The sequence below is a fragment of the Sphaerodactylus townsendi genome, linkage group LG12 (genome assembly GCF_021028975.2).
Source record: "Sphaerodactylus townsendi isolate TG3544 linkage group LG12, MPM_Stown_v2.3, whole genome shotgun sequence".
Lineage (NCBI taxonomy): Eukaryota > Metazoa > Chordata > Lepidosauria > Squamata > Sphaerodactylidae > Sphaerodactylus > Sphaerodactylus townsendi.
This window is the reverse complement of record NC_059436.1, coordinates 51,376,930-51,396,801: the sequence shown is the minus strand read 5'-3', so window position 1 is coordinate 51,396,801 and position 19,872 is coordinate 51,376,930. Positions and strand designations below refer to the sequence as shown.

At 48.2% G+C, this 19,872-nt stretch overlaps 1 protein-coding gene across 1 annotated transcript in view; it reads right to left on the bottom strand.

The window, feature by feature from the left end:
* Positions 1 to 19,872, bottom strand: part of NUP188 (nucleoporin 188) — a 74,606-nt gene that overhangs the window by 16,648 nt on the left and 38,086 nt on the right. The window contains exons 13-21 of the mRNA XM_048512176.1: positions 18,256 to 18,483; positions 15,133 to 15,302; positions 13,879 to 13,948; positions 13,412 to 13,479; positions 11,272 to 11,467; positions 10,497 to 10,571; positions 9,695 to 9,780; positions 7,554 to 7,699; positions 5,581 to 5,762 (exon numbers count right to left, since the gene is read on the bottom strand). Of these exons, the coding sequence (XP_048368133.1) occupies positions 5,581 to 5,762; positions 7,554 to 7,699; positions 9,695 to 9,780; positions 10,497 to 10,571; positions 11,272 to 11,467; positions 13,412 to 13,479; positions 13,879 to 13,948; positions 15,133 to 15,302; positions 18,256 to 18,483 (1,221 nt within the window). The remainder of the gene's footprint in view (positions 1 to 5,580; positions 5,763 to 7,553; positions 7,700 to 9,694; positions 9,781 to 10,496; positions 10,572 to 11,271; positions 11,468 to 13,411; positions 13,480 to 13,878; positions 13,949 to 15,132; positions 15,303 to 18,255; positions 18,484 to 19,872) is intronic.

The following is a 19,872-nucleotide window of genomic DNA, read 5'->3' as shown; positions in this document are numbered from 1 at the left end:
CAAAAACAAAAATGTAGTGGTAATAGGTAATTTTAACTATCCCCATATAAACTGGAAAAAATGCATGTTCAGGTCATAGTAAGGAGAGAGCATTCCTGGATATGCTAAATGACTGTGGCTTTTAGGAGCAGATGGTTGTGGAACCAACCAGGGGAGAGGTGATCCTAGATCTAATTCTATGTGGGACCCAGGACCTGGTGCAAGGAAGTCAGTGTTAAGTTGAGCCGATAGGGAACAGCCACTCACAATGCTGTCAAGATTCAGTATCTCAGCATGCGAACAAGTGGCAACTACTAATGTAGTTACATTCAAAGCTTCAGAAAGGGAAATTTCTCAAAGATGAGGGGGGATAGAGGAAGCTGAAAAGGGAAAATCAAGAGAGTCAAAACTGTCCAGTGATGCTTGGAGGTTATTTTAAAAACACAGTAATAAAAGCTCAGCTGGAATGTAAAAGTTCCTACAGGTTAGAAAAAAGGCAGCACCCAGTCCAAAAGAAAGTTTCACCATGGTCAATAACAGGAGAGGTTGAGGAAATTATCAGAAAAAAGAAAATGTCTTTTAGAAAATGGAAGTCCAGCTTGGCTGATGAAGAATATGAGAGGGAAATCACAAATGGTGGCAAAAGAGAAGCAAGTTAGCTGTAAGGGGAGGCAAAAAAAGGATTATGAGGAACGCAGGGCTGCAGAACATCAAGAACACCAGCAACAAACAGTTCTTCAAGTACATCAAAAGCAGGGAAGCCAGCAAGGGAAGCGGTAGGGCCCGCTAGATGACAAAGGAACAAAGGGTGTGCTAAAAAGATGGCAGGGAGATTGCAGAGAAGCTGAATGAATTCCTTCTTGCATCTGTCTTCACCCAAGAGGAGGTGAGGAACATTCCTGCACCTGAACCAAGCTTCTTAGGAGGGCGAATCCGGCGGAACTAGCGAGAAGATAGTGGTAGACAAGGAAGACAGTTCTGGCAGCCATTGATAAACTTAATGTTACCCAAATCCCCTGGCCCAGATTGCATTCACTCCAAGAGTTCTTTAAAGAGCTTCCAAGCTAATGAAATTGCTGGATCTTCTCTACTTTAATATGCAACTTATCCCTGGTGAAATCAGGCTCCATCCCTGAAGCACTGGAAAGAAGGCCAATGTCACACCAATCTTTTAAGAAAGGATCTAGCCCGGGGACCTCGGGAAATTACAGGCCAGTCAGTTTGACATCTGTTCCTGGCGTAAAATTAGTAGACCCATCTATCATTAAAAGATAAAATTATAAAACATGTCGAAAAGCTAGACCTGCTGAGAAAGAAGTGCAGCATGGTTTCTTTGGTGCAGAGTGCGCAAATCCTGTCTTACAAACTTACTAGAGTTCTTTTGAGGGGTGTAAACAGGCATGTGGACAGGGGTGAACCGGTGGACATTGTCTACTTGGATTTCCAAAAGGCTTTTGACAAAGTTCCTCACCAGAGACTGTTGAGAAAACTCAGCAATGAAGGAATAAGAGGGGAAGTCCTCCTATGGATTAAAACTGGTTGAGAAACAGGAAACAAAGAGTGGGTGTAAATGGGAAGTTCTCACAATGGAGAGATGTCGGGAGTGGTGTCCCCGAAGGATCCGTTTTGGGACCAGTGCTCTTTAACCTATTCATAAATGACCTGGAAGTAGGGGTGGGTAGCGTGGTGGCCAAGTTTGCAGATGATACCAAATTATGTAGGGTGGTGAGAACCACAAAGGATTGCGAAGAGCTCCAAGCGGACCTTGATAAATTAGGTGAGTGGGCTCAGAAATGGCAAATGCAGTTCAATGTAGCAAAATGTAAAGTGATGCACATAGGGGCAAAAAATCCAAACTTCACATACACGCTACAGGGGTCAGTGCTATCAGTCACAGACCAGGAAAGGGATTTAGGTGTCTTAGTTGATAGTTCCATGGGAATGTCAACTCAATGCATGGCAGCTGTGAAAAAGGCAAACTCTATGCTGGGGATCATTAGAAAAGGAATTGATCATAAAACTGCAAAGATTGTCATGCCCTTATATAAAGCAGTGGTGCGACCGCACTTGGGAGTACTGTCCAGTTCTGGTAGCCGCATCTCAAAAAGGATATTGAGGAGATAGAAAAAGTGCAGAGAAGGGCAACAAGGATGATTGAGGGACTGGAGCACCTTCCCTATGAGGAGAGGCTGCAGCGTTTGGGACTCTTTAGTTTGGAGAGGAGGCGGCTGAGGGGGGATATGATTGAAGTCTATAAAATTATGCCTGGGGTAGAAAATGTTGACAGAGAGAAATTTTTCTCTCTTTCTCACAATACTAGAACCAGGGGGCATTCATTGAAAATGCTGGGGGGAAGAATTAGGACTAATAAAAGGAAACTCTTCTTCACGCAACGTGTGATTGGTGTTTGGAATATGCTGCCACAGGAGGTGGTGATGGCCACTAACCTGGATAGCTTTAAAAGGAGCTTGGACAGATTTATGGAGGAGAAGTTGATTTATGGCTACCAATCTTGATCCTCTTTGATCTGAGATTGCAAATGCCTTAACAGACCAGGTGATCTGGAGCAACAGCCGCAGAAGGCCATTGCGTTCACATCCTACATGTGAGCTCCCAAAGGCACCTGGTGGGCCACTGCGAGTAGCAGAGAGCTGGACTAGATGGACTTTGGTCTGATCCAGCTGGCTTAATCTTATGTTCTTAAAGCCATTGCTTTCACCTCCTGCAGGTGAGCTCCCAAAGGCACCTGGTGGGCCACTGCGAGGAGAAGAGCTGGACTAGATGGACTTTGGTCTGATCCAGCTGGCTTGTTCTTATGTTCTTATGTTCTTATTAAGCTCTGGAAACTTTACACCTCAAGAACCAGCCACACTATATTAGGACTTCAATAGCCAGCAAGTTAGCTTTGCTATTTTTTTATGCATCCTGTCATCACTGTACCATAAGCCTTATTCTAATCTTTTTCTAATCTTTCCCTAACAAGGCTCTTTTTAGCTTTTCATTATGTAAGTTTGGTTATGTTACCACATAAGGCAGTGATTGCCAAAGTGGGCATCACCGCCCCCTGGTGGGTGCTGCAGCAATCCAGGGGGGCGGTGATGGCCACAGGTAGAAACATTAATACATATATCTTTCTGTTAAATTGCTATTAAAATTTTTAAAAAAATTTCCAGGGGGCGCTAAGTAATATTTTTTCTGGAAAGGGGGCGGTAGGCCAAATAAGTTTGGGAACCACTGACATAAGGGCTGGCTATCCATGACAGAGACTGAACTAAGGCCATTTGGTAAATTCCTGCAGATTTAAACCAGAGATTTCCGGGCTCAGCCTTTTAGCCATTACACTATACTTTTTTGTTTTTATCATACCAACTCAGCTCACATTTTTGTGGTCCTCCACCTCATCTTGAAGAGCCTTCTTTTTTATACTATTGTTGTAATTTATTTGATTTATAAATTACTATCCCCATAAAACAGGCTTAGAGTGGTGAACAATATATTAACAATTAAAGTCAACAACCTAAAGTACCCATATGATTAATAGGTAGGGGTGGAGGACCAACCCCAGAGTAGTCTATCCTCCCAACTTCATCAGATAGTAAAAGGGGAAGCGTACCCAGGCTGGTTGTTGTGGGTTTTCCGGGCTGTGTAGCCGTGGTCTGGTAGATCTTGTTCCTAACGTTTCACCTGCATCTGTGGCCGGCTAGCCACAGATACAGGCGAAACGTTAGGAACAAGATCTACCAGACCACGGCTACACAGCCCGGAAAACCCACAACAACCAGTTGAATCCAGCCGTGAAAGCCTTCAACTGTACCCAGGCTGTTAGGCAGGTATGGGACCAATTTCTTTCCAGAAGAAAAAGAAACTCCTGGACTTTCCTGGGGCTCACTGAGAACCCTGCTGAAGCGGCTCCAAAACCTTTGCCCTTCTATGGAACTATTCATTCAGACCTGTCATTACAGCATAAAGACAAATGGTGTGAAATCTCACTCCATCCCTACTTGGGCTGGGCCACCTGGGTAAAGAGCTCTCCAGGGATTCTCTTTCAGCCACCTCTTTATTTGCAACGATTGCTTCAGGAGAAAGGGGAGGCTGAGCCCTACACTCAAATTCCATGTGGGCATCCCAGTGCTAACATCACAACAACCTGATAAGACAGTGTTACCTATTTCAGTGATATAAAAAAAAGTCTATGATAGAACAGGGCAGAATTTAAGACAGGATGAAACTCTGAAACCAAGAGTAACCTCACAGTATGTCGACTCGAGTGGGTCACAGGTCTTTGCAACCAGCACCCCCATTTTGGGCAGCTCTCCTTTTTCAGGACAGATGGTGGAAGGCAGCAATGTCAGGATCGCTGCTCCTGGGAAGAGGAAGGCTGATACTGCACTTGTCCCCAGGTCCCCAGCAACTAAGCCCAAGTATTTGGAACTAAACCCCTCGTCTTCCCTGCTTTCATCTCCTTCCCTTCCTCTGTTTGGTGCCAATGGTCAATTGTGCTCTGGAGCAGCAGTGGCGTAGGAGGTTAAGAGCTCGTGTATCTAATCTGGAGGAACCGGGTTTGATTCCCAGCTCTGCCGCCTGAGCTGTGGAGGCTTATCTGGGGAATTCAGATTAGCCTGTACACTCCCACACACACCAGCTGGGTGACCTTGGGTTAGATCACAGCTTCTCGGAGCTCTCTCAGCCCCACCTACCTCACAGAGTGTTTGTTGTGAGGGGGGAAGGGCAAGGAGATTGTCAGCCCCTTTGAGTCTCCTGCAGGAGAAAAAGGGGGGATATAAATCCAAACTCTTCTTCTTCTTCTTCTCTCTGTGGGGCAGGGGCCTATCTTCCCAAACTTGCTTCTTTGTTCCCATTCAGCAAATTAACTGGACCAAAAGGTACTTTGCCTCACTCATTCTGTTGTACACGCAAAGTACTTCCCTTGCTGCGACCAGAGAGAACGGCTCAGACATGCTGTTCGCTGAGGAACCATCTGTCAACTGAGAAGGGGGGAGGGGGATCCTCACATAGGCCGTGGCCATCTCCATGAAGAAAAAGGGGGAGTCTGAATATTTTAAGCAGGGAGGGACCGAGGCTCAGTAGCAGAGCCTGTGCTCTGCAGGCAGAAAACCCCAGGTTTGACAGCTGGTGTCTCCAGTTCGAGACCTGTGACCCTGGACTGTGGGTGCCAGTCAGAACAGACGACATGAGCTAGATGAGCCAACATTCCAGCTTGGTGTAACAAAGAAGAAGAAGAAGAAGAAGAAGAGAAGAGTTTGCATCTATATCCCCCCTTTCTCTCCTGTAGGAGACTCAAAGGGGCTCACAATCTCCTTGCCCTTCCCCCCTCACAACAAACACCCTGTGAGGTGGGTGGGGCTGAGAGAGCTCCGAGAAGCTGTGACTAGCCCAAGGTCACCCAGCTGGCGTGTGTGGGAGTGCCCAGGCTAATCTGAATTCCCCAGAGAAGCTCCACAGCTCAGGCGGCAGAGCTGGGAATCAAACCCGGTTCCTCCAGATTAGATACACGAGCTCCTAACCTCCTACGCCACTGCTGCTCTTAGCAGCTTCCATTCGTGATCCCCTTTTCCTTTGATGGAATCTGAAGTCACTTGCCCCATCTCGCTGGTCCTTCTGTTTATGCCGGGCGGCATCGTCCGTCTCCATGCTGTCCTTATCATCCACTGAGTCTCCAAGGGTCAGGCAGTGCCGGGTCTGGTCAAAGAGAGCGATGACTTCCTCTTGGAGGGTCTCGCACACGCTCAACACCAACTGGGAATACTGGGGGATATCACTCACTGCAACGCACAGGGGAAAACACACACAGACACACAGGTAACGGTTTCATCTGGAACAGGGAGAATCAACAGCAAAACAGCAGCCCAAGCAGGACAAAGATCGTACCAGAAAAACAAACATAAAACCAGTCAGCATCTGTTGACCTCGACTATGGTAACAAAATCCTCAAGAACCAGAGACAAATTTTAATCAGCTTAACCAACACACAAGAAGAATCATGTGATAGCTGAAAGATTAACGATTTTATTGCAGCTAGATTAGAGTCCAGCAGCGTTTTAAGAGACCAACAAGAGCTTTGACTCTCAAGAGCTTATATTCTAAACATCCTGTTGATTTCTGAGATGCTCCTAGACTCAAATCTAGCTGCTCTACTGCAGGGAATACAGTTGCCCTGAATGTGGTGGGGACCATAGGACAGTGGTGGTGAACCTTTGGCATGCCAGATATTATGGACTACAATTCCCATCAGCCCCTGCCAGCATAGCCAATTGGGGCTGATGGGAATTGTAGTCCATAACATCTGGAGTGCCAAAGGTTCGTCACCACGGCCATAGGGGGAAGTGACCATGTCCACCTAGAATTCCTTCTGATGCGGAAGACCAAAAAACTGGGGAGCTGTGTGGTTTCTGGGCTGTATGGCCATGTTCTAGTAACATTTTCTTCAGACGTTTCACCTGCATCTTGTCTGGCATCTTCAGAGGATCTGATGGTAGTAAAGCAAGTGGAACATATATACCTGTGGAATGTCCAGAGTGGGAGAAAGAACCAGGATCCCACCCAACACATGCAAATCAAGCTTGCTAATTGCACCCTTTACACTCGTTAAACAGGCAAATGGTTCTTTCTCCCACCCTGGACATTCCAATGGTATATATACTCCACTTGCTTTCCTTTCCAACTATCAGATCCTCTGAAGATGCCAGCCACAGATGCAGGCGAAACGCCAGGAGGAAACGCTACTAGAACATGGCCATACAGCCCGGAAACCACACAACACCTCAGTGACTCAGCCCGTGAAAGCCTTCAACAATACAAGACCAAGAAAGTTTGCAGCCACACTTGTCTGTTAGATATTGGTAGGGTAGATACTGGAACAGATTTTAAAGGGAATGGTCTGCAAGTATCTGAAGGCCAACTGGGTGATCTGGGGACGTCAGCACGGATTTGCCCCCACCAGGTCCTGCCAGATCAACCTCATTTCCTTCTTTAATCGAGTGACTCGCCTACTAGATCGAGCAAATGCTGTTGATGTTGTTTATCTGGATTTCAGCAAAGCCTTTGACAAGGTTTCCCATGATATCCCGATGAGTACACTGGATGACTGTGGACTGGGACATGTCCTCTAGATCTCTCAATTAAAGCAGACTCAAGTGCAAATGAAATCTCTTTTATTGATCATCGGTGGAGATGTACGCTGGTCAAGGTTCACTGTCTGTTCTGAATTCAGGTGGGAAGGTCCCAGCAAACGTTAGGGAAGCCCCTCCCCCCAGGCCCAATTAGCCAGCAACAGTTTCTAACAAGCCGGTGCAGCCGTCCCCGCCCAAGATAACCACTCTCTCCCAAGTGCCAGCATGCCAGACAAAGCAACAGAGATAGGAAAGCAAAAGTAGCAGACTGAGAACGGTCAGAGCGACCGACCGCAGATGCCACGTCCCCCGCTCCCCCTGGAGATTCATAGCAAGACCAAACACTCAGGTCTTGACAACTGGACTCTGGGATAGTCAAGTGGATAGGGACATAGCAACAGCGCAGGGCTCCTTTGCCACTCAGGTTCTGAAATTGGTAAATACCTTTCACCTCCTGCATCTGCAGGACCGTGATGAGAGCAGAGAACACTCTGGCTTTCGTCCTCTCCATTAGCTGCTGATCCGCGTGCAGCACTCCATCCAGGATCTGTGTCAAGGAGTTTATGATTTCATCCACAGAGCCCAACTCTCTGACGACAAGATGACAGGGGAAAGAAGAAAGAAAGAACAGTAAGGCAGAGAAGCTTCCCTCCGTTAAACTACACACATCTTGGCTGCGAACTCAATCTGGTGCCAAGCTCAGATAAACGACAAGTGGAGTACAGTGAAAACGGAAACCGCAAGTGACTTAGCCTGTTTGGGATTGTGTTTAACAGAGTTCTCCGCTTGTGTATCCTGGGATTGAGTCAAGGCGAGGGCAATAATAATGCCCATACAGTATTCCGCTGAGGAAGGCAGTAACTGAAAATGTGGGTATTCACTGTGGGTATTCACTTTACTGCTTCATTTCACTTACTTAGTCCAAAGAGCCACTGCGAGAGAGACTGTACACACACAGAGCGTCTTTGCACTTGGAAGTGTTTTCCAGGGGCTTTACTAGACACTGAATCAGGGCAGTGTTTGGAACTGTGGATGGGGCTTAGTTCACCTACCTCGGACAACACATGCAATTTTCCATGACTGGACTATTCATATTATTAAGATGTGTACATTAGCGCTGCCATGGATATGTTTATTTAGTGTCATACCCTGCTTCCCCGAAAATAATACATCCCCTGAAAATAAGATGTAGTAGAGGTTTTGCTGAAGTGCTAAATATAAAGCATCCCCCGAAAGTAAGATGTAGCAAAGTTTTTATTTGGAAGCGTGCCCGTCGAACAGAACACCAGAAAAATAAGACATCCCCTAAAAATAAGACATAGCACATCTTTGGGAGCAAAAATTAATATAAGACACTGTCTTATTTTCGGGGAAACAGGGGTAGGAATAAAGGAGCAGCATCTTGTCTATACGTTGTTTGTTATTTCTCTGCGGCGCTTTATTCTGTATTAAACTGCACAACTTGTGGGGTTTTTAAGCGGCCAGGAGTACGGTGATTGATTCTTGTTTCTGCCGAGCTCAGACAGTCTGCAGCTCAAGAGCAAATGAGTTCTCGGATCAGAAGCAAAGCTTGACATTGGTCAAAGCACAGAAGCTGTTCTAGAAGGTTTGGCACCTTCTCTCAACACAAACGCTTGTACAAATAGTTTGTAACAATGGAGCAGTCACACTGAATATTGAACTTGTGACCACGGTTGACCACCACCAAAGATCTCTGCCCATTCATGCCAGACAAAAGGGCTCTCCCGCTCTCCCACTGAGAACTTGGTGCCGACTCTTCTTCCAGAAGTCCCTTCCCACTTTTCTTTGTGGCCAGTTCTGATTGTGAAGAGACAGTTCCTCAGTCGGCACCAAAACAAAGAGTTCTCCTGCCCACCTGAATATCCTTTGCTGGAACTAGCTGAGAGGCTCCTCTGCAGCAAATAATCGTCCTCTATGCTGCTGGGATGTCCTGAAGGGACATGGTGAGACCTGCCCTTGCAAGGACAAGATGAAGCCGTGTAACTTCATCCACCACATGTTGGACTGTCTTTGTTTTAGAATGCTCCGCTGGGCCCTGTATGTGGTGGATGAAGTTACAATTCTACTTAGAGGGGTCTGCAACCTGCGGCTCTCCAGATGTTCATGGACCACAATTCCCATCAGCCCCTGCCAGCATGGCCAATTGTGTGTGGGGGGTGGGGGAAGGAGAGGAAGAATGATAAGACAAGACTACAAAGGATAATCTTACCCATCACTATTAACAGCCCTATGAATAGCTGGAATCTTGAGACAGTCCCTCCCACTTTCTGAAAGTATGCCGTGATGAACAGAAGCGCCAGAAGTTATGAGAGAAGCAATATTTGGATGTCCGCTCTTGTTACCTCCCCCTGCTCATTAAGGGGCAGAGAGTTCCAGCAATGACAACAGCCCTGCAGTCCGCCAAGGGGGTGGGAAGCAACACTGCAGACAGGGCCACTGTAGCGACTCTGAAGCTGCCAGCAGGACACAGTGCTTGGCTTGACGTCACTGCTGCAGCCCCAACCTCCTTGCACCTCTCCCTGCACCTCTCCCTTTCTTATGAAGACCTCCCAGGAGAGACCTACCTCTTCCACTGCCTGAGCAGGATCAACAGCAGGGTGCACAGCATGGATCCCAGCTGGAGGCAGCACACGGAGGTGGGGACCAGCAACTGTGGAGAGACCTTCCGTTAATAAACAGCCCCGGCATCACCAAGCAGGCGCCAACAAGAGCAGTTGGCTAGAACCGTGGCAGACCGAGCCTGGCAGCTGCTTTAAGAAGAAGAGTTTGGATTTATATCCCCCCTTTCTCTCCTGCAGGAGACTCAAAGGGGCTGACAATCTCCTTGCCCTTCCCCCCTCACAACAAACACCCTGTGAGGTGGGTGGGGCTGAGAGAGCTCCGAGAAGCTGTGACTAGCCCAAGGTCACCCAGCTGGCGTGTGTGGGAGTGCCCAGGCTAATCTGAATTCCCCAGAGAAGCCTCCACAGCTCAGGCGGCAGAGCTGGGAATCAAACCCGGTTCCTCCAGATTAGATACACCAGCTCTTAACCTCCTACGCCACTGCTGCTCCTCTCTGCTACAGCCTCTCAGAACCTCTCTGCTACAGCCTCTCAGAACAGAGAGTTCCAAGTCCAGACAAGTCTGAGCATCTTTTTTAGTATTGTTGTTGGAGCCATCCTATTCCACATCTGTAAGACGAGCAGCCGGGCAAACTATAACCCAGGAGGAGCAGACATTGTTACCAGACTTCCCAAACTTAGGCGACCAAGAAAAAGTTTATCCTATTTTGTAGGAGACCTAGAGCACCCCGGTGCAAGTCATTGCACAGCTGTCTGCCTCTCTGACGTTCCTGGAAGACCGCAAGGTTCAAGAGTAGGCACTCACCAAAGCCTTGGTTCCGCTCAGCACATCCAGAAACAGCTGCTGGACATCAGAGTCACTCAAGTGCATTATGTCGGCCTGAGGAGACCAAAAATTGAGAAAGAAAACCACTTTTTCACTCAGTCATCCATGTAGAAATAGTTCAGACCCAAAGTGTGCAGGGATGTCTAACAAGAGCACTGGAGAATCTGGTCTTACACTGAAGGAGCTGATGGATATTTTCCCCCAAAACCCCACAGAGTTTTCACAAAGTTTGCCTGTTGTCCTCATGCTTAAAAGGGAGAAGTGTTGATCGTTTTTATTAAAGAACTAGAATCAAAACTGGAAGATTTACTAGTAAGCAGAAGATTGATTCCTTCCTTCCTTCCTTCCTTCCTTCCTTCCTTCCTTCCTTCCTTCCTTCCTTCCTTCCTTCCTTCCTTCCTTCCTTCCTTCCTTCCTTCCTCCCTCCCTCCCTCCCTCCCTCCCTCCCTCCCTTGAAAAGTATCTTCACCCATCTCCCAGTCTTTTAATCCTGCTATCTCCTGTACCATTTCCCCCTCTTATAGCTGGAGTCAAGTGTAACAATTCACAAGTTCGCTGAAGAACAAACCAGTTGTACTGCACATTCACAAAACAGACTGACCCGTGTACTCAGATACAGCAATGGTTACTGGGTTTAGCTACGTCTGCTAAAATATAGCTTCACCCCCAAATAAATTGTTTAAGCCATGAAGGGCTTTAATTGTCTTCCACTTCCTTCACCTTTTCAGGACAGTGAGAAATGAAGAGTCCTTACATGGCTGGTGGAAATTATCAGCATCATCCGCCAGGCCGAGATCAGCATCTGGTATTCAGCCATGGAGGCACAGCCGCTGCCCTCTGTCTCCGCCACATGGAATGCCAGGGCCTTCACGTAGCCCGACCAGTAAGCAAAGCGCTTCTCTGTGGCAAACTTCTTCAGGGTGTCTTTCAGAGACTGGTCCAGAGAACCCCTGGAAGGTAGGGAGATACATCTCTTTTCCATTGTGTGTGCCCTTCGAGGCAGTCAAGGTATGTTTTATATAGACACACAGCTGGATGACTCCCAGTTGTATAAGCTCCAAGAACACAGCACACTGCTCTTGGTCCATCTGTGCGGCTCCACGGAGCAAGAGGCCGACTTGCAGAGCTGCTCAGAGTGTCCATGCTGGCTGAGTGGAAAATAATTCCCATGCAGACCTTTCAGTTTAAAAACCCATTCTCAGCCCCTAACAGCATCCCCTGATCTCACTCTCTCTCTCAGACTTGGAAACTTTTTTCCCCATTAAGGTCTTTCACTTTTTTAATGAAACATTTTAAAAAGATTTTTAAACATAAAACAATAAATATAATATAGTAACTATAACAGCAAAATATAATCACAAACTCCCTATAATGCTACCCCACCCGTCGCCACCAACGAGAAAACAAAGTTTGAGCTGCACCCATTCAGGCTGCAAAGAGGAGAATAAGAAAAGGAAAACAGAAAAAGGGGCAGTGAGAACGTATCCCTTCCCTCCCCCCCCCCTTCACTAGGGTGGGTGGGCCATGTCTAGATGTCAGCCCACTCCCCTCCCTTGCATGCCACCCCTTACTCCCTCCCTCCCCTTCCCTTGCATGCCACCCCTCCCTCCCCTCTTGCATGCCACCCCCTCTGCCCTTCCTCTTTGCTGCTGCAAAGTCCCTTGGGCTTATGGCCTTTGCTATCACACACACATTCTCACTGCCGCTTTTTGTTATTCTCACTGCCCCTGGGGGAGGGGGGGTGTCAGAGGCAGTAACAGGGATCCAGTTAAACAAGGGGAAGGCAAGGCAACATTGCTCAAAGAGAGACAGGAAATCTTGCCAGATGGGAGTGAAGGTGTCCGTATCATCTTGTCTGCTATATGCTATTCTCTCCCTTGTACACAGATCTGGAGTATCATTGATCCAATCACCCGCAGAGGGAGGAATATTTCTTTATTTTTACATTTATACCCTGCCCACACTCCCAAAGGACTCAGGGCGGGAGATTTCCCATGCTGCACAATAACTGGCTTGGCAACCAACAACCTTGGAAACTTTAAGAACTTATCTGCATGCAGAACACAATATTTGCTGTGTTTTTCTCTTTTCTTGCTATAGTGTAGAGCAGTGGCAGGCAGAACAGGCTGTGAATCAGGAGACCCTAATTCAATCTTGCCTCTGTCACAAAGTCATGCAGTAACCTTAAGCAAACCACTCTCTCAGCACTCTCCTCGCAACACTGGCCTACCTTACAGGACTGTCGTAAGGTTTATGAGATATTGTGTGTTAAATACTTCAGCCACTGAAAGCAGATGCCAGTGGTGGCGAACCTATGGCATGGGTGCCAGAGGTGGCACTCAGAACCCTCTCTGTGGGCATGCGCAAACAGAGTGCCCCCTCACACACACATCTAGGCTGGCCTGGGCCACTAGGCTCAATTATTAGCATTAAACCTAAGACCTAGTTTTAGGGAAACAGTGTAGGTAATCCTGTTAAGCATAGTTAAACCCCACTGATTTTCATGGGAAGAACTAAAGCGCAATCCTTTACCTGGGAGTAAGCTCGGTTGCTGGCAATGGGGCTTGCTTCTGAGTAAACCCTCCTAGGGTCGTGATTCACCCATTGGAAGAGTTGCACAGTTGCTTCAAAGCAAAGCCACCGACTACCTCCAAGCTTACTCCCGAATAACACAAGCCTCGGAGCCAACCATTTTTTCTAAACTAAAACCTCAGTATTCAGGCTAAATTGCTGTGTTGGCACTTTGCGATAAATAAGTGGGTTTTGGGTTGCAATTTGGGCCCTCGGTCTCGAAAAGGTTCGCCATCACTGGCATATGCCAATGAACTGCCTTCAGTTCCACAGTACATACTTAACTTCTAGATTGAAAAGAAAGCACCACAAATAATACTTACTTGACCACATAGTAGATCTCCAGACAAATTATTTTCATGATCAATGCACAAGTATCCAAGACACTGAGCTAGAGAGAGAGGGCATAACAATTAAACTTCGTTTGGGGATGGGTCATATCTGGCATCTCCAACCCCAGTCATGCTCAAATTAAGCTTAGAAATGAAGGGCTCAGCAATATTTATGCCATCTTATCAAGCGGTCGGTGGCACACAGGAATCTACAGGTCACAACACAAGATCCTTGAAAAAGCTACCCTAAACTCCCAACCATACAGGGAGGGTGGAAGAATACTTGCAATAAATCCTAAACAACAGAAAACAAAGACGATGCTATCTTTACAGAGGACTGGCAACCTCAGTGCTCCAAATGGAGATAGCTTATTTAGAAAGCAAATGGTGAATCATTTCTTCTCGGCAGTAGGAAAAGAACATCTACAGACAGCTTTGCTTTCTGGGGCGCTTCTTACCTCAGAGGTTTCAGAAGGAGGGGGAAGGGTTCCAAAGAGCGGGTTGGTTAGGTTCTCCCAAAACTTTGGCCTGCAAGTGCAATACACAAACATTTGCGTGAGCTGTTTTCTCTCAGGAGGTCCAGTTCTTGGAGTAAAGAAGGTGGGAATCTGGATGGTCCTGATCCCGTTCTGCCCCAGGACTGGGGAGAAAGAAGATACCTCCACCAGGACCTTCCTAATCAAACTACACAGTCCTGGGGGATCCTTGTTCTCTGAGCCAAGCCAGGAACTGGGAGCAGTGCCCCTTCCCCCACCTTTTGGAGCACAAATTTGTTTCCTAAAATTTGTTTCCTAAAATTTCAGTTCTGGTCGCCACATCTCAAAAAGGATATTGAAGAGATAGAAAAAGTGCAGAGAAGGGCAACAAGGATGATTGAGGGACTGGAGCACCTTCCTTATGAGGAGAGGCTGCAGCGTTTGGGACTCTTTAGTTTGGAGAGGAGACATCTGAGGGGGGATATGATTGAAGTCTATAAAATTATGCATGGGGTAGAAAATGTTGACAGAGAGAAATTTTTCTCTCTTTCTCACAATACTAGAACCAGGGGGCATTCATTGAAAATGCTGGGGGGAAGAATTAGGACTAATAAAAGGAAACTCTTCTTCACGCAACGTGTGATTGGTGTTTGGAATATGCTGCCACAGGAGGTGGTGATGGCCACTAACCTGGATAGCTTTAAAAAGGGCTTGGACAGATTTATGGAGGAGAAGTCAATTTATGGCTGCCAATCTTGATCCTCCTTGATTTGAGATTGCAAATGCCTTAGCAGACCAGGTGCTCAGGAGCAGCAGCAGCAGAAGGCCCTTGCTTTCACATCCTGCACGTGAGCTCCCAAAGGCACCTGGTGGGCCACTGCCAGTAGCAGAGAGCTGGACTAGATGGACTCTGGTCTGATCCAGCTGGCTTGTTCTTATGTTCTTATGTTCTTAATCTTGCTTCTAAAGTCTTAATGGAAGCAGCCAAGCTCTTCCAAAGGAGAACATTCTCAAAAGCACTTATTCCATTGTGACAGTTCACTATCAGAGATGAGTGACTGAGCATTCCACCCCCACACACCCCCTTTTCAGAATCTGTGTCAAGACAGAGGCAGACCACCACATGCCTTGTGCAAAGAAACAGCAGGCAGAATGAAGCTTCAAAAGGTTAGAAGGGGGGAAAGTTCTCCCTCCCCCTGCCAAGGACAACAAGAGACAGGAAAATCAAGCACTCACTTGGTCCGCAGGACTAACATGGCGCTATCACGACGATCCTGCCACAGGGCATGGAGGAAGGCGATTGCTGCTCGGTGCAGAAGTGGGGGGCACCAATACCATTCCTGCTGTTTGGAGTCTATCAGCTCTAAGACCACATGAAGGCAGCTCCACTCCCCTAAGCTGAATTCCTAAAGCAGAAGGGGGTGGAAATTGAAGCAACAAACTTTAGGTTGAAAAATGCGAGGCGACGGCAGGGTTTCAAAATCCTAACCAAATGGCAATGGGCCCATAAAGCCATGTCCTTCTGAACATCAAATACAGGCAGGAAAAGCAAAGACAACCTTCCAGGTATCAGGTTTTGCCCTGCTAAATGAGAAAGGGGTGGCTTTAAGAGGCTTGGAGTTCCCAGCTCTTCTGAAATCCAGGCTTGCAAAAATTTTGCACCCCTAGCAGGTATGCCCGGAATTCCGCCTTCTGTACAGGAAGAGCCACCAGAAACAATAGAGAAAAAGATTGTTTTGTGGCATGGTTTTTGTACATTCTGCATACTTGCTTACGCACATAGTGTATTTTACACGCACCACCACAAGAACTGCAAGAAGAAGAAAAATTAACAACTTGCAACCAAAATGACAGAATGAAGCAGAATGAGGGTAGGGAGCCGCCCAGGAACACCTTTTGCCAGCTTTAGCCTTTCCTGGGCAAAAAGACATTGCTTCCGTGGCATGTGCCCTGTAACATCTAGGCTAGATCACAGCAATTCAGCCTACGTGGAGTTGCCCGAGAAGAGTGTCCATAAGCTACAATTGGTGCAGAATGCCACAGCCGAAATGCTGGCTCGAGTGGGCCATAGGACGATATCACTGCAGTCTTGTTCCACCTACCCTGGCTCCCAATTTGCTTCTAAGACAAGTTCAAGGAACTGGCATTGACCGTTAAAGCCCTAAATCAGTGGTGGCGAACCTTTGGCACTCCAGATGTTGTGGACTACAATTCCCATCAGCCCCTTCCAGCATGGCCAATTGGCCATGCTGGAAGGGGCTGTTGGGAATTGTAGTTCATAACATCTGGAGTGCCAAAGGTTCGCCACCACGGCCCTATATCATGGCTTGGGAATCAGCATGCCTGAAGAACCACTGACTCGCACACTAACCTTCCTGACCATTATGATCATCTTCAGAGATTCTCTTTCAGGAGTGCCCATGCAAGAAGTATTAATGGTAAGACATTCCTGGGCAGTTTTGATTCACTCCTCTATGCACAGGAGTTAGTTCCTGCACCAGAGGAAGATGTTTACTTCTCTCTGTCAGAACTAGCCTGAGATCTTGTGTGCCAGAACTGCCCTTCCCTCTGTGAGGCATACAGAATAGATGTAACAGGAGCTTCCCTATAAGGACTGGAGGGAACGGCTGGCCTGATTGGCTTCCAGGTCAACCAATCAACCAACCAACGCTCCAGCTAGGAGGCCAGCAGAACAGACATCTGCAGGGCAAAAAGTCTGAAGGAAGTCCTGTGGTTCTGAAGCAAGCTGGACCAGGATTTGAAGCTTTCGGGGCCCCTCCCACTGGAAAGGGCCAACCGTGAAGTCACTCACGTAGCCCTGCCTTGAATGCTAGCCTGATCTCATCAGATCTCAAAAGCTAAGCAAGGTCAACCCTGGCTAGAACTTGGATGGGAAACCCCCAAGGAATACCAGGGTGATGATGCAGAAGCAGGCAAAGGAAGAAGAAGAAGAGAAGAGTTTGGATTTATATCCCCCATTTCTTTCCTGCAGGAGACTCAAAGGGGCTTACAATCTCATTGCCCTCCCCCCTCACAACAAACACCCTGTGAGGTAGGTGGGGCTGAGAGAGCTCCGAGAAGCTGTGACTAGCCCAAGGTCGCCCAGCTGGCTTGTGTGGGAGTGTTCAGGCTAATCTGAATTCCCCAGGAAAACCACCTTTGAACGTCTCTTATCCTGAAAACACTGGCAGGGTCACCATACGTCAGCTGTCGTTTAATAACAAAAAAACCCCCAAACAAAACCTTGCGAGCAAGTGGGCTGACCCATTTCTATACAACCACCACCAATGAAGGAAAAAACCAGAGCCCTTAGGCTGCAAAAAATAAACATTAAAGCTGCCTTTTTCGCTCAAAATATGCAGAGATGGAAAGTACCGTCAAGGCGCAGCTGACTTGTGGCATCCATACAGAACTTCAACGGCAAGAGACATTCACGGCTGGTTTGTCACTGCTTGTTTGATGGTCCCCCATGCTCGGGACCGCCTGGGCCACCCAGTCCAGCGCAAACACCATTTATTGTTGAAATATCTACAATACTCTAGATTTGATGACTCAATAAACTAGAACAGTGATGGCAAACCTATGGCACGGGTGCCAGAGGTGGCACTCAGAGCCCTCTCTGTGGGCACGCGCACACAGAGTTCGTCATGTGGGGGGTGGAAAATCACTCCCCCCCACACACAAACATCTAGGCTGGCCTGGGCCACTGAGCACAATGTGCGGGCACCGCAGTGAGCAGGGAGGACTCGGCTGGTGGGCCTGGTGCTTGGTGCCTGTGCTCTGGGTGGCTGTTGCCTGAAGGGGGGGAGGGCGCAGAGGAGGCAGAGATGCTAGAGAGGCACAGAGTGGTGTGTGCGGGACTCGCTGCAGGCTAGAGCAGGCTGGCCCCTGCTCGAGTGGGTGGGACGGAGGAAGAGGGAGCCAACCAGTTTTTTCTAAACTAAAACCTCAGCATTCAGGTTAAATTGCCGGGTTGGCACTTTGCGATAAATAAGTGGGGTCTGGGTTGCAATTTGGGCACTCGGTCTCAAATAGGTTCGCCATCACTGAACTAGAATGAAGCTGTTACTTCAAAGGCTTTTTGTGGATATCTGTTTATGAAACTGGTTGAGTTAAGTGGCTTATCAGTCATTTTGCACCAGCAGGAGATTTTTCTCCCCCCAAAATCAGGAGATCCCAGGTCTTAAGACAGTTTGTTAACCAAAATAATTTTTTCATCCTTTCCCAACTTCATAGCTAAGCATTCGTTTTATTCATGTTCTTTATAATGCATTAGCACTATTGTTATTATCAATAAATATTACCATTATATAAATAGCATTTTTTAAAAAAACAGGATGGATCCACATGGGAGTTTACCTTTGACCCCTCACCCCCATCTGTCACCTCTAAATTGAGGAACAGCTCAATGAGCCCAGGCTGTGTTTCTACAGCAACCGTGAGAAACTCCAGGATCATGACTTTAATGCGCATGTCCTCGATTTTGCTCTGGAGACGCGTCAGGAAGGCATCGCGAATGGCAGCAGCATCGCTGCCGAGGCAGGCGTAGACAGACATCGGAGCAACCTGGGGAAGAAGAAACAGAGTCTGTCCCGACCATTTATGATCATACCCAGAGGTGGGATCCAGCAGGTTCTCACAGGTTCCCGAGAGTAGGTTACTAATTATGTGTGTGTGCCGAGAGGGGGTTACTAATGGGTGATTTTGCCACCTGATTTTTGCCTGAGTTACGCCCCTCCTCTCAGCAGTAGCGCGCAGAACTGGAAGCAGTCTAGCAGGAGGTGCACCGGCGTGCGTGGCAGCCTGCGCCTGCGTGCATTCGTTTCCCGCCCAAGGACCGGCGCAGCGGCTGCGTCCTTGCCACAGCCCCGCCCAGGAATGCCCCGCCCCCAGAATGCCCGGCCACACCCCCGTTGTGCCCCACCCAGCCCCATTGGCGCTACGCCACAGTTTGAATCCCACCACCATGGGAACCTGTTGCTAAAATTTTTGGATCCCACCACTGATCATACCACTTTCTAGAGATATTTTTCCTTTTCAACTGAACATGCTGAGCACCAGTGCCACCACTTGAGAGCATATTTGATTCGAGAGGGAGCTGTTCAGCAGCTCTTAATGGTTAATTGGCACATCTTGATCTCCTCCATCCCGAAGGTTCGGGACAACAGCAAAGTTTTTAAAAAATGCCATATATAAAATAAACTGAGATTTGACTGATCCGAAACAAGAAACCCAACAAACTCTTCCCTAGTTAGAGAATAACCAGTTTTGCCAAAACTGCAATAAACAATCTTGCAATGCTTCTGAAAGATGGTTCGATTTTGGCAGGTCTTTGGCTAATCCAGGGGTCGGGAACCCGCGGCTCGCGAGCCGCATGCGGCTCTTCCGCCGCTGTTCTGCGGCTCCATCAGCCGAGCCGTGGGGCCCCTCTTCACCCGCCCTGCGAGGAGCAGGGCGGGCGCATCTTTCCCCCGGCGGCCGGCCCGGCCGAGCCGCGAACATGCTCTTCTCCCGCCCTGCGAAGTGCCCGTCAAGAACTTCAGTAGCGAACTGCGCGTAGGTCAACCTTCACCGGGTATATAAAGAATTAGAGTCGCGGCAGCGCTGGAAGCGGAGGGGGAATCTTGGCGAAAGGTCTTTTTTTCAGTTATTAGTCGCGAGCTTCACGAGGCCTCGCCAGCGCCACCGCGCCATTTCCCTACCTCTGGCGGCTCACCCGAGCAGCGCGGCTACGCCTGCACTGTCGGCGGTCAAAGCCGCCATCGCCGGCGCTGGGGGAGAACCGTTTACCCAGCTGGCCAGGCGGGCACGGGCGGTGATTTCTGGCAGCGCGCCCCTGCTATGAGGCGGCTACCTTGCAGGCCGTTTTGGAGAGCGCGGGGAGCCCGTCCCTTGCAGCTCCCCCCACGCAGACCGGCCTGCCGTGAGGGCTTGGAGAGCTGGTGCTCTTGTCACGTTAAAGAGGCGCTCCTTCTG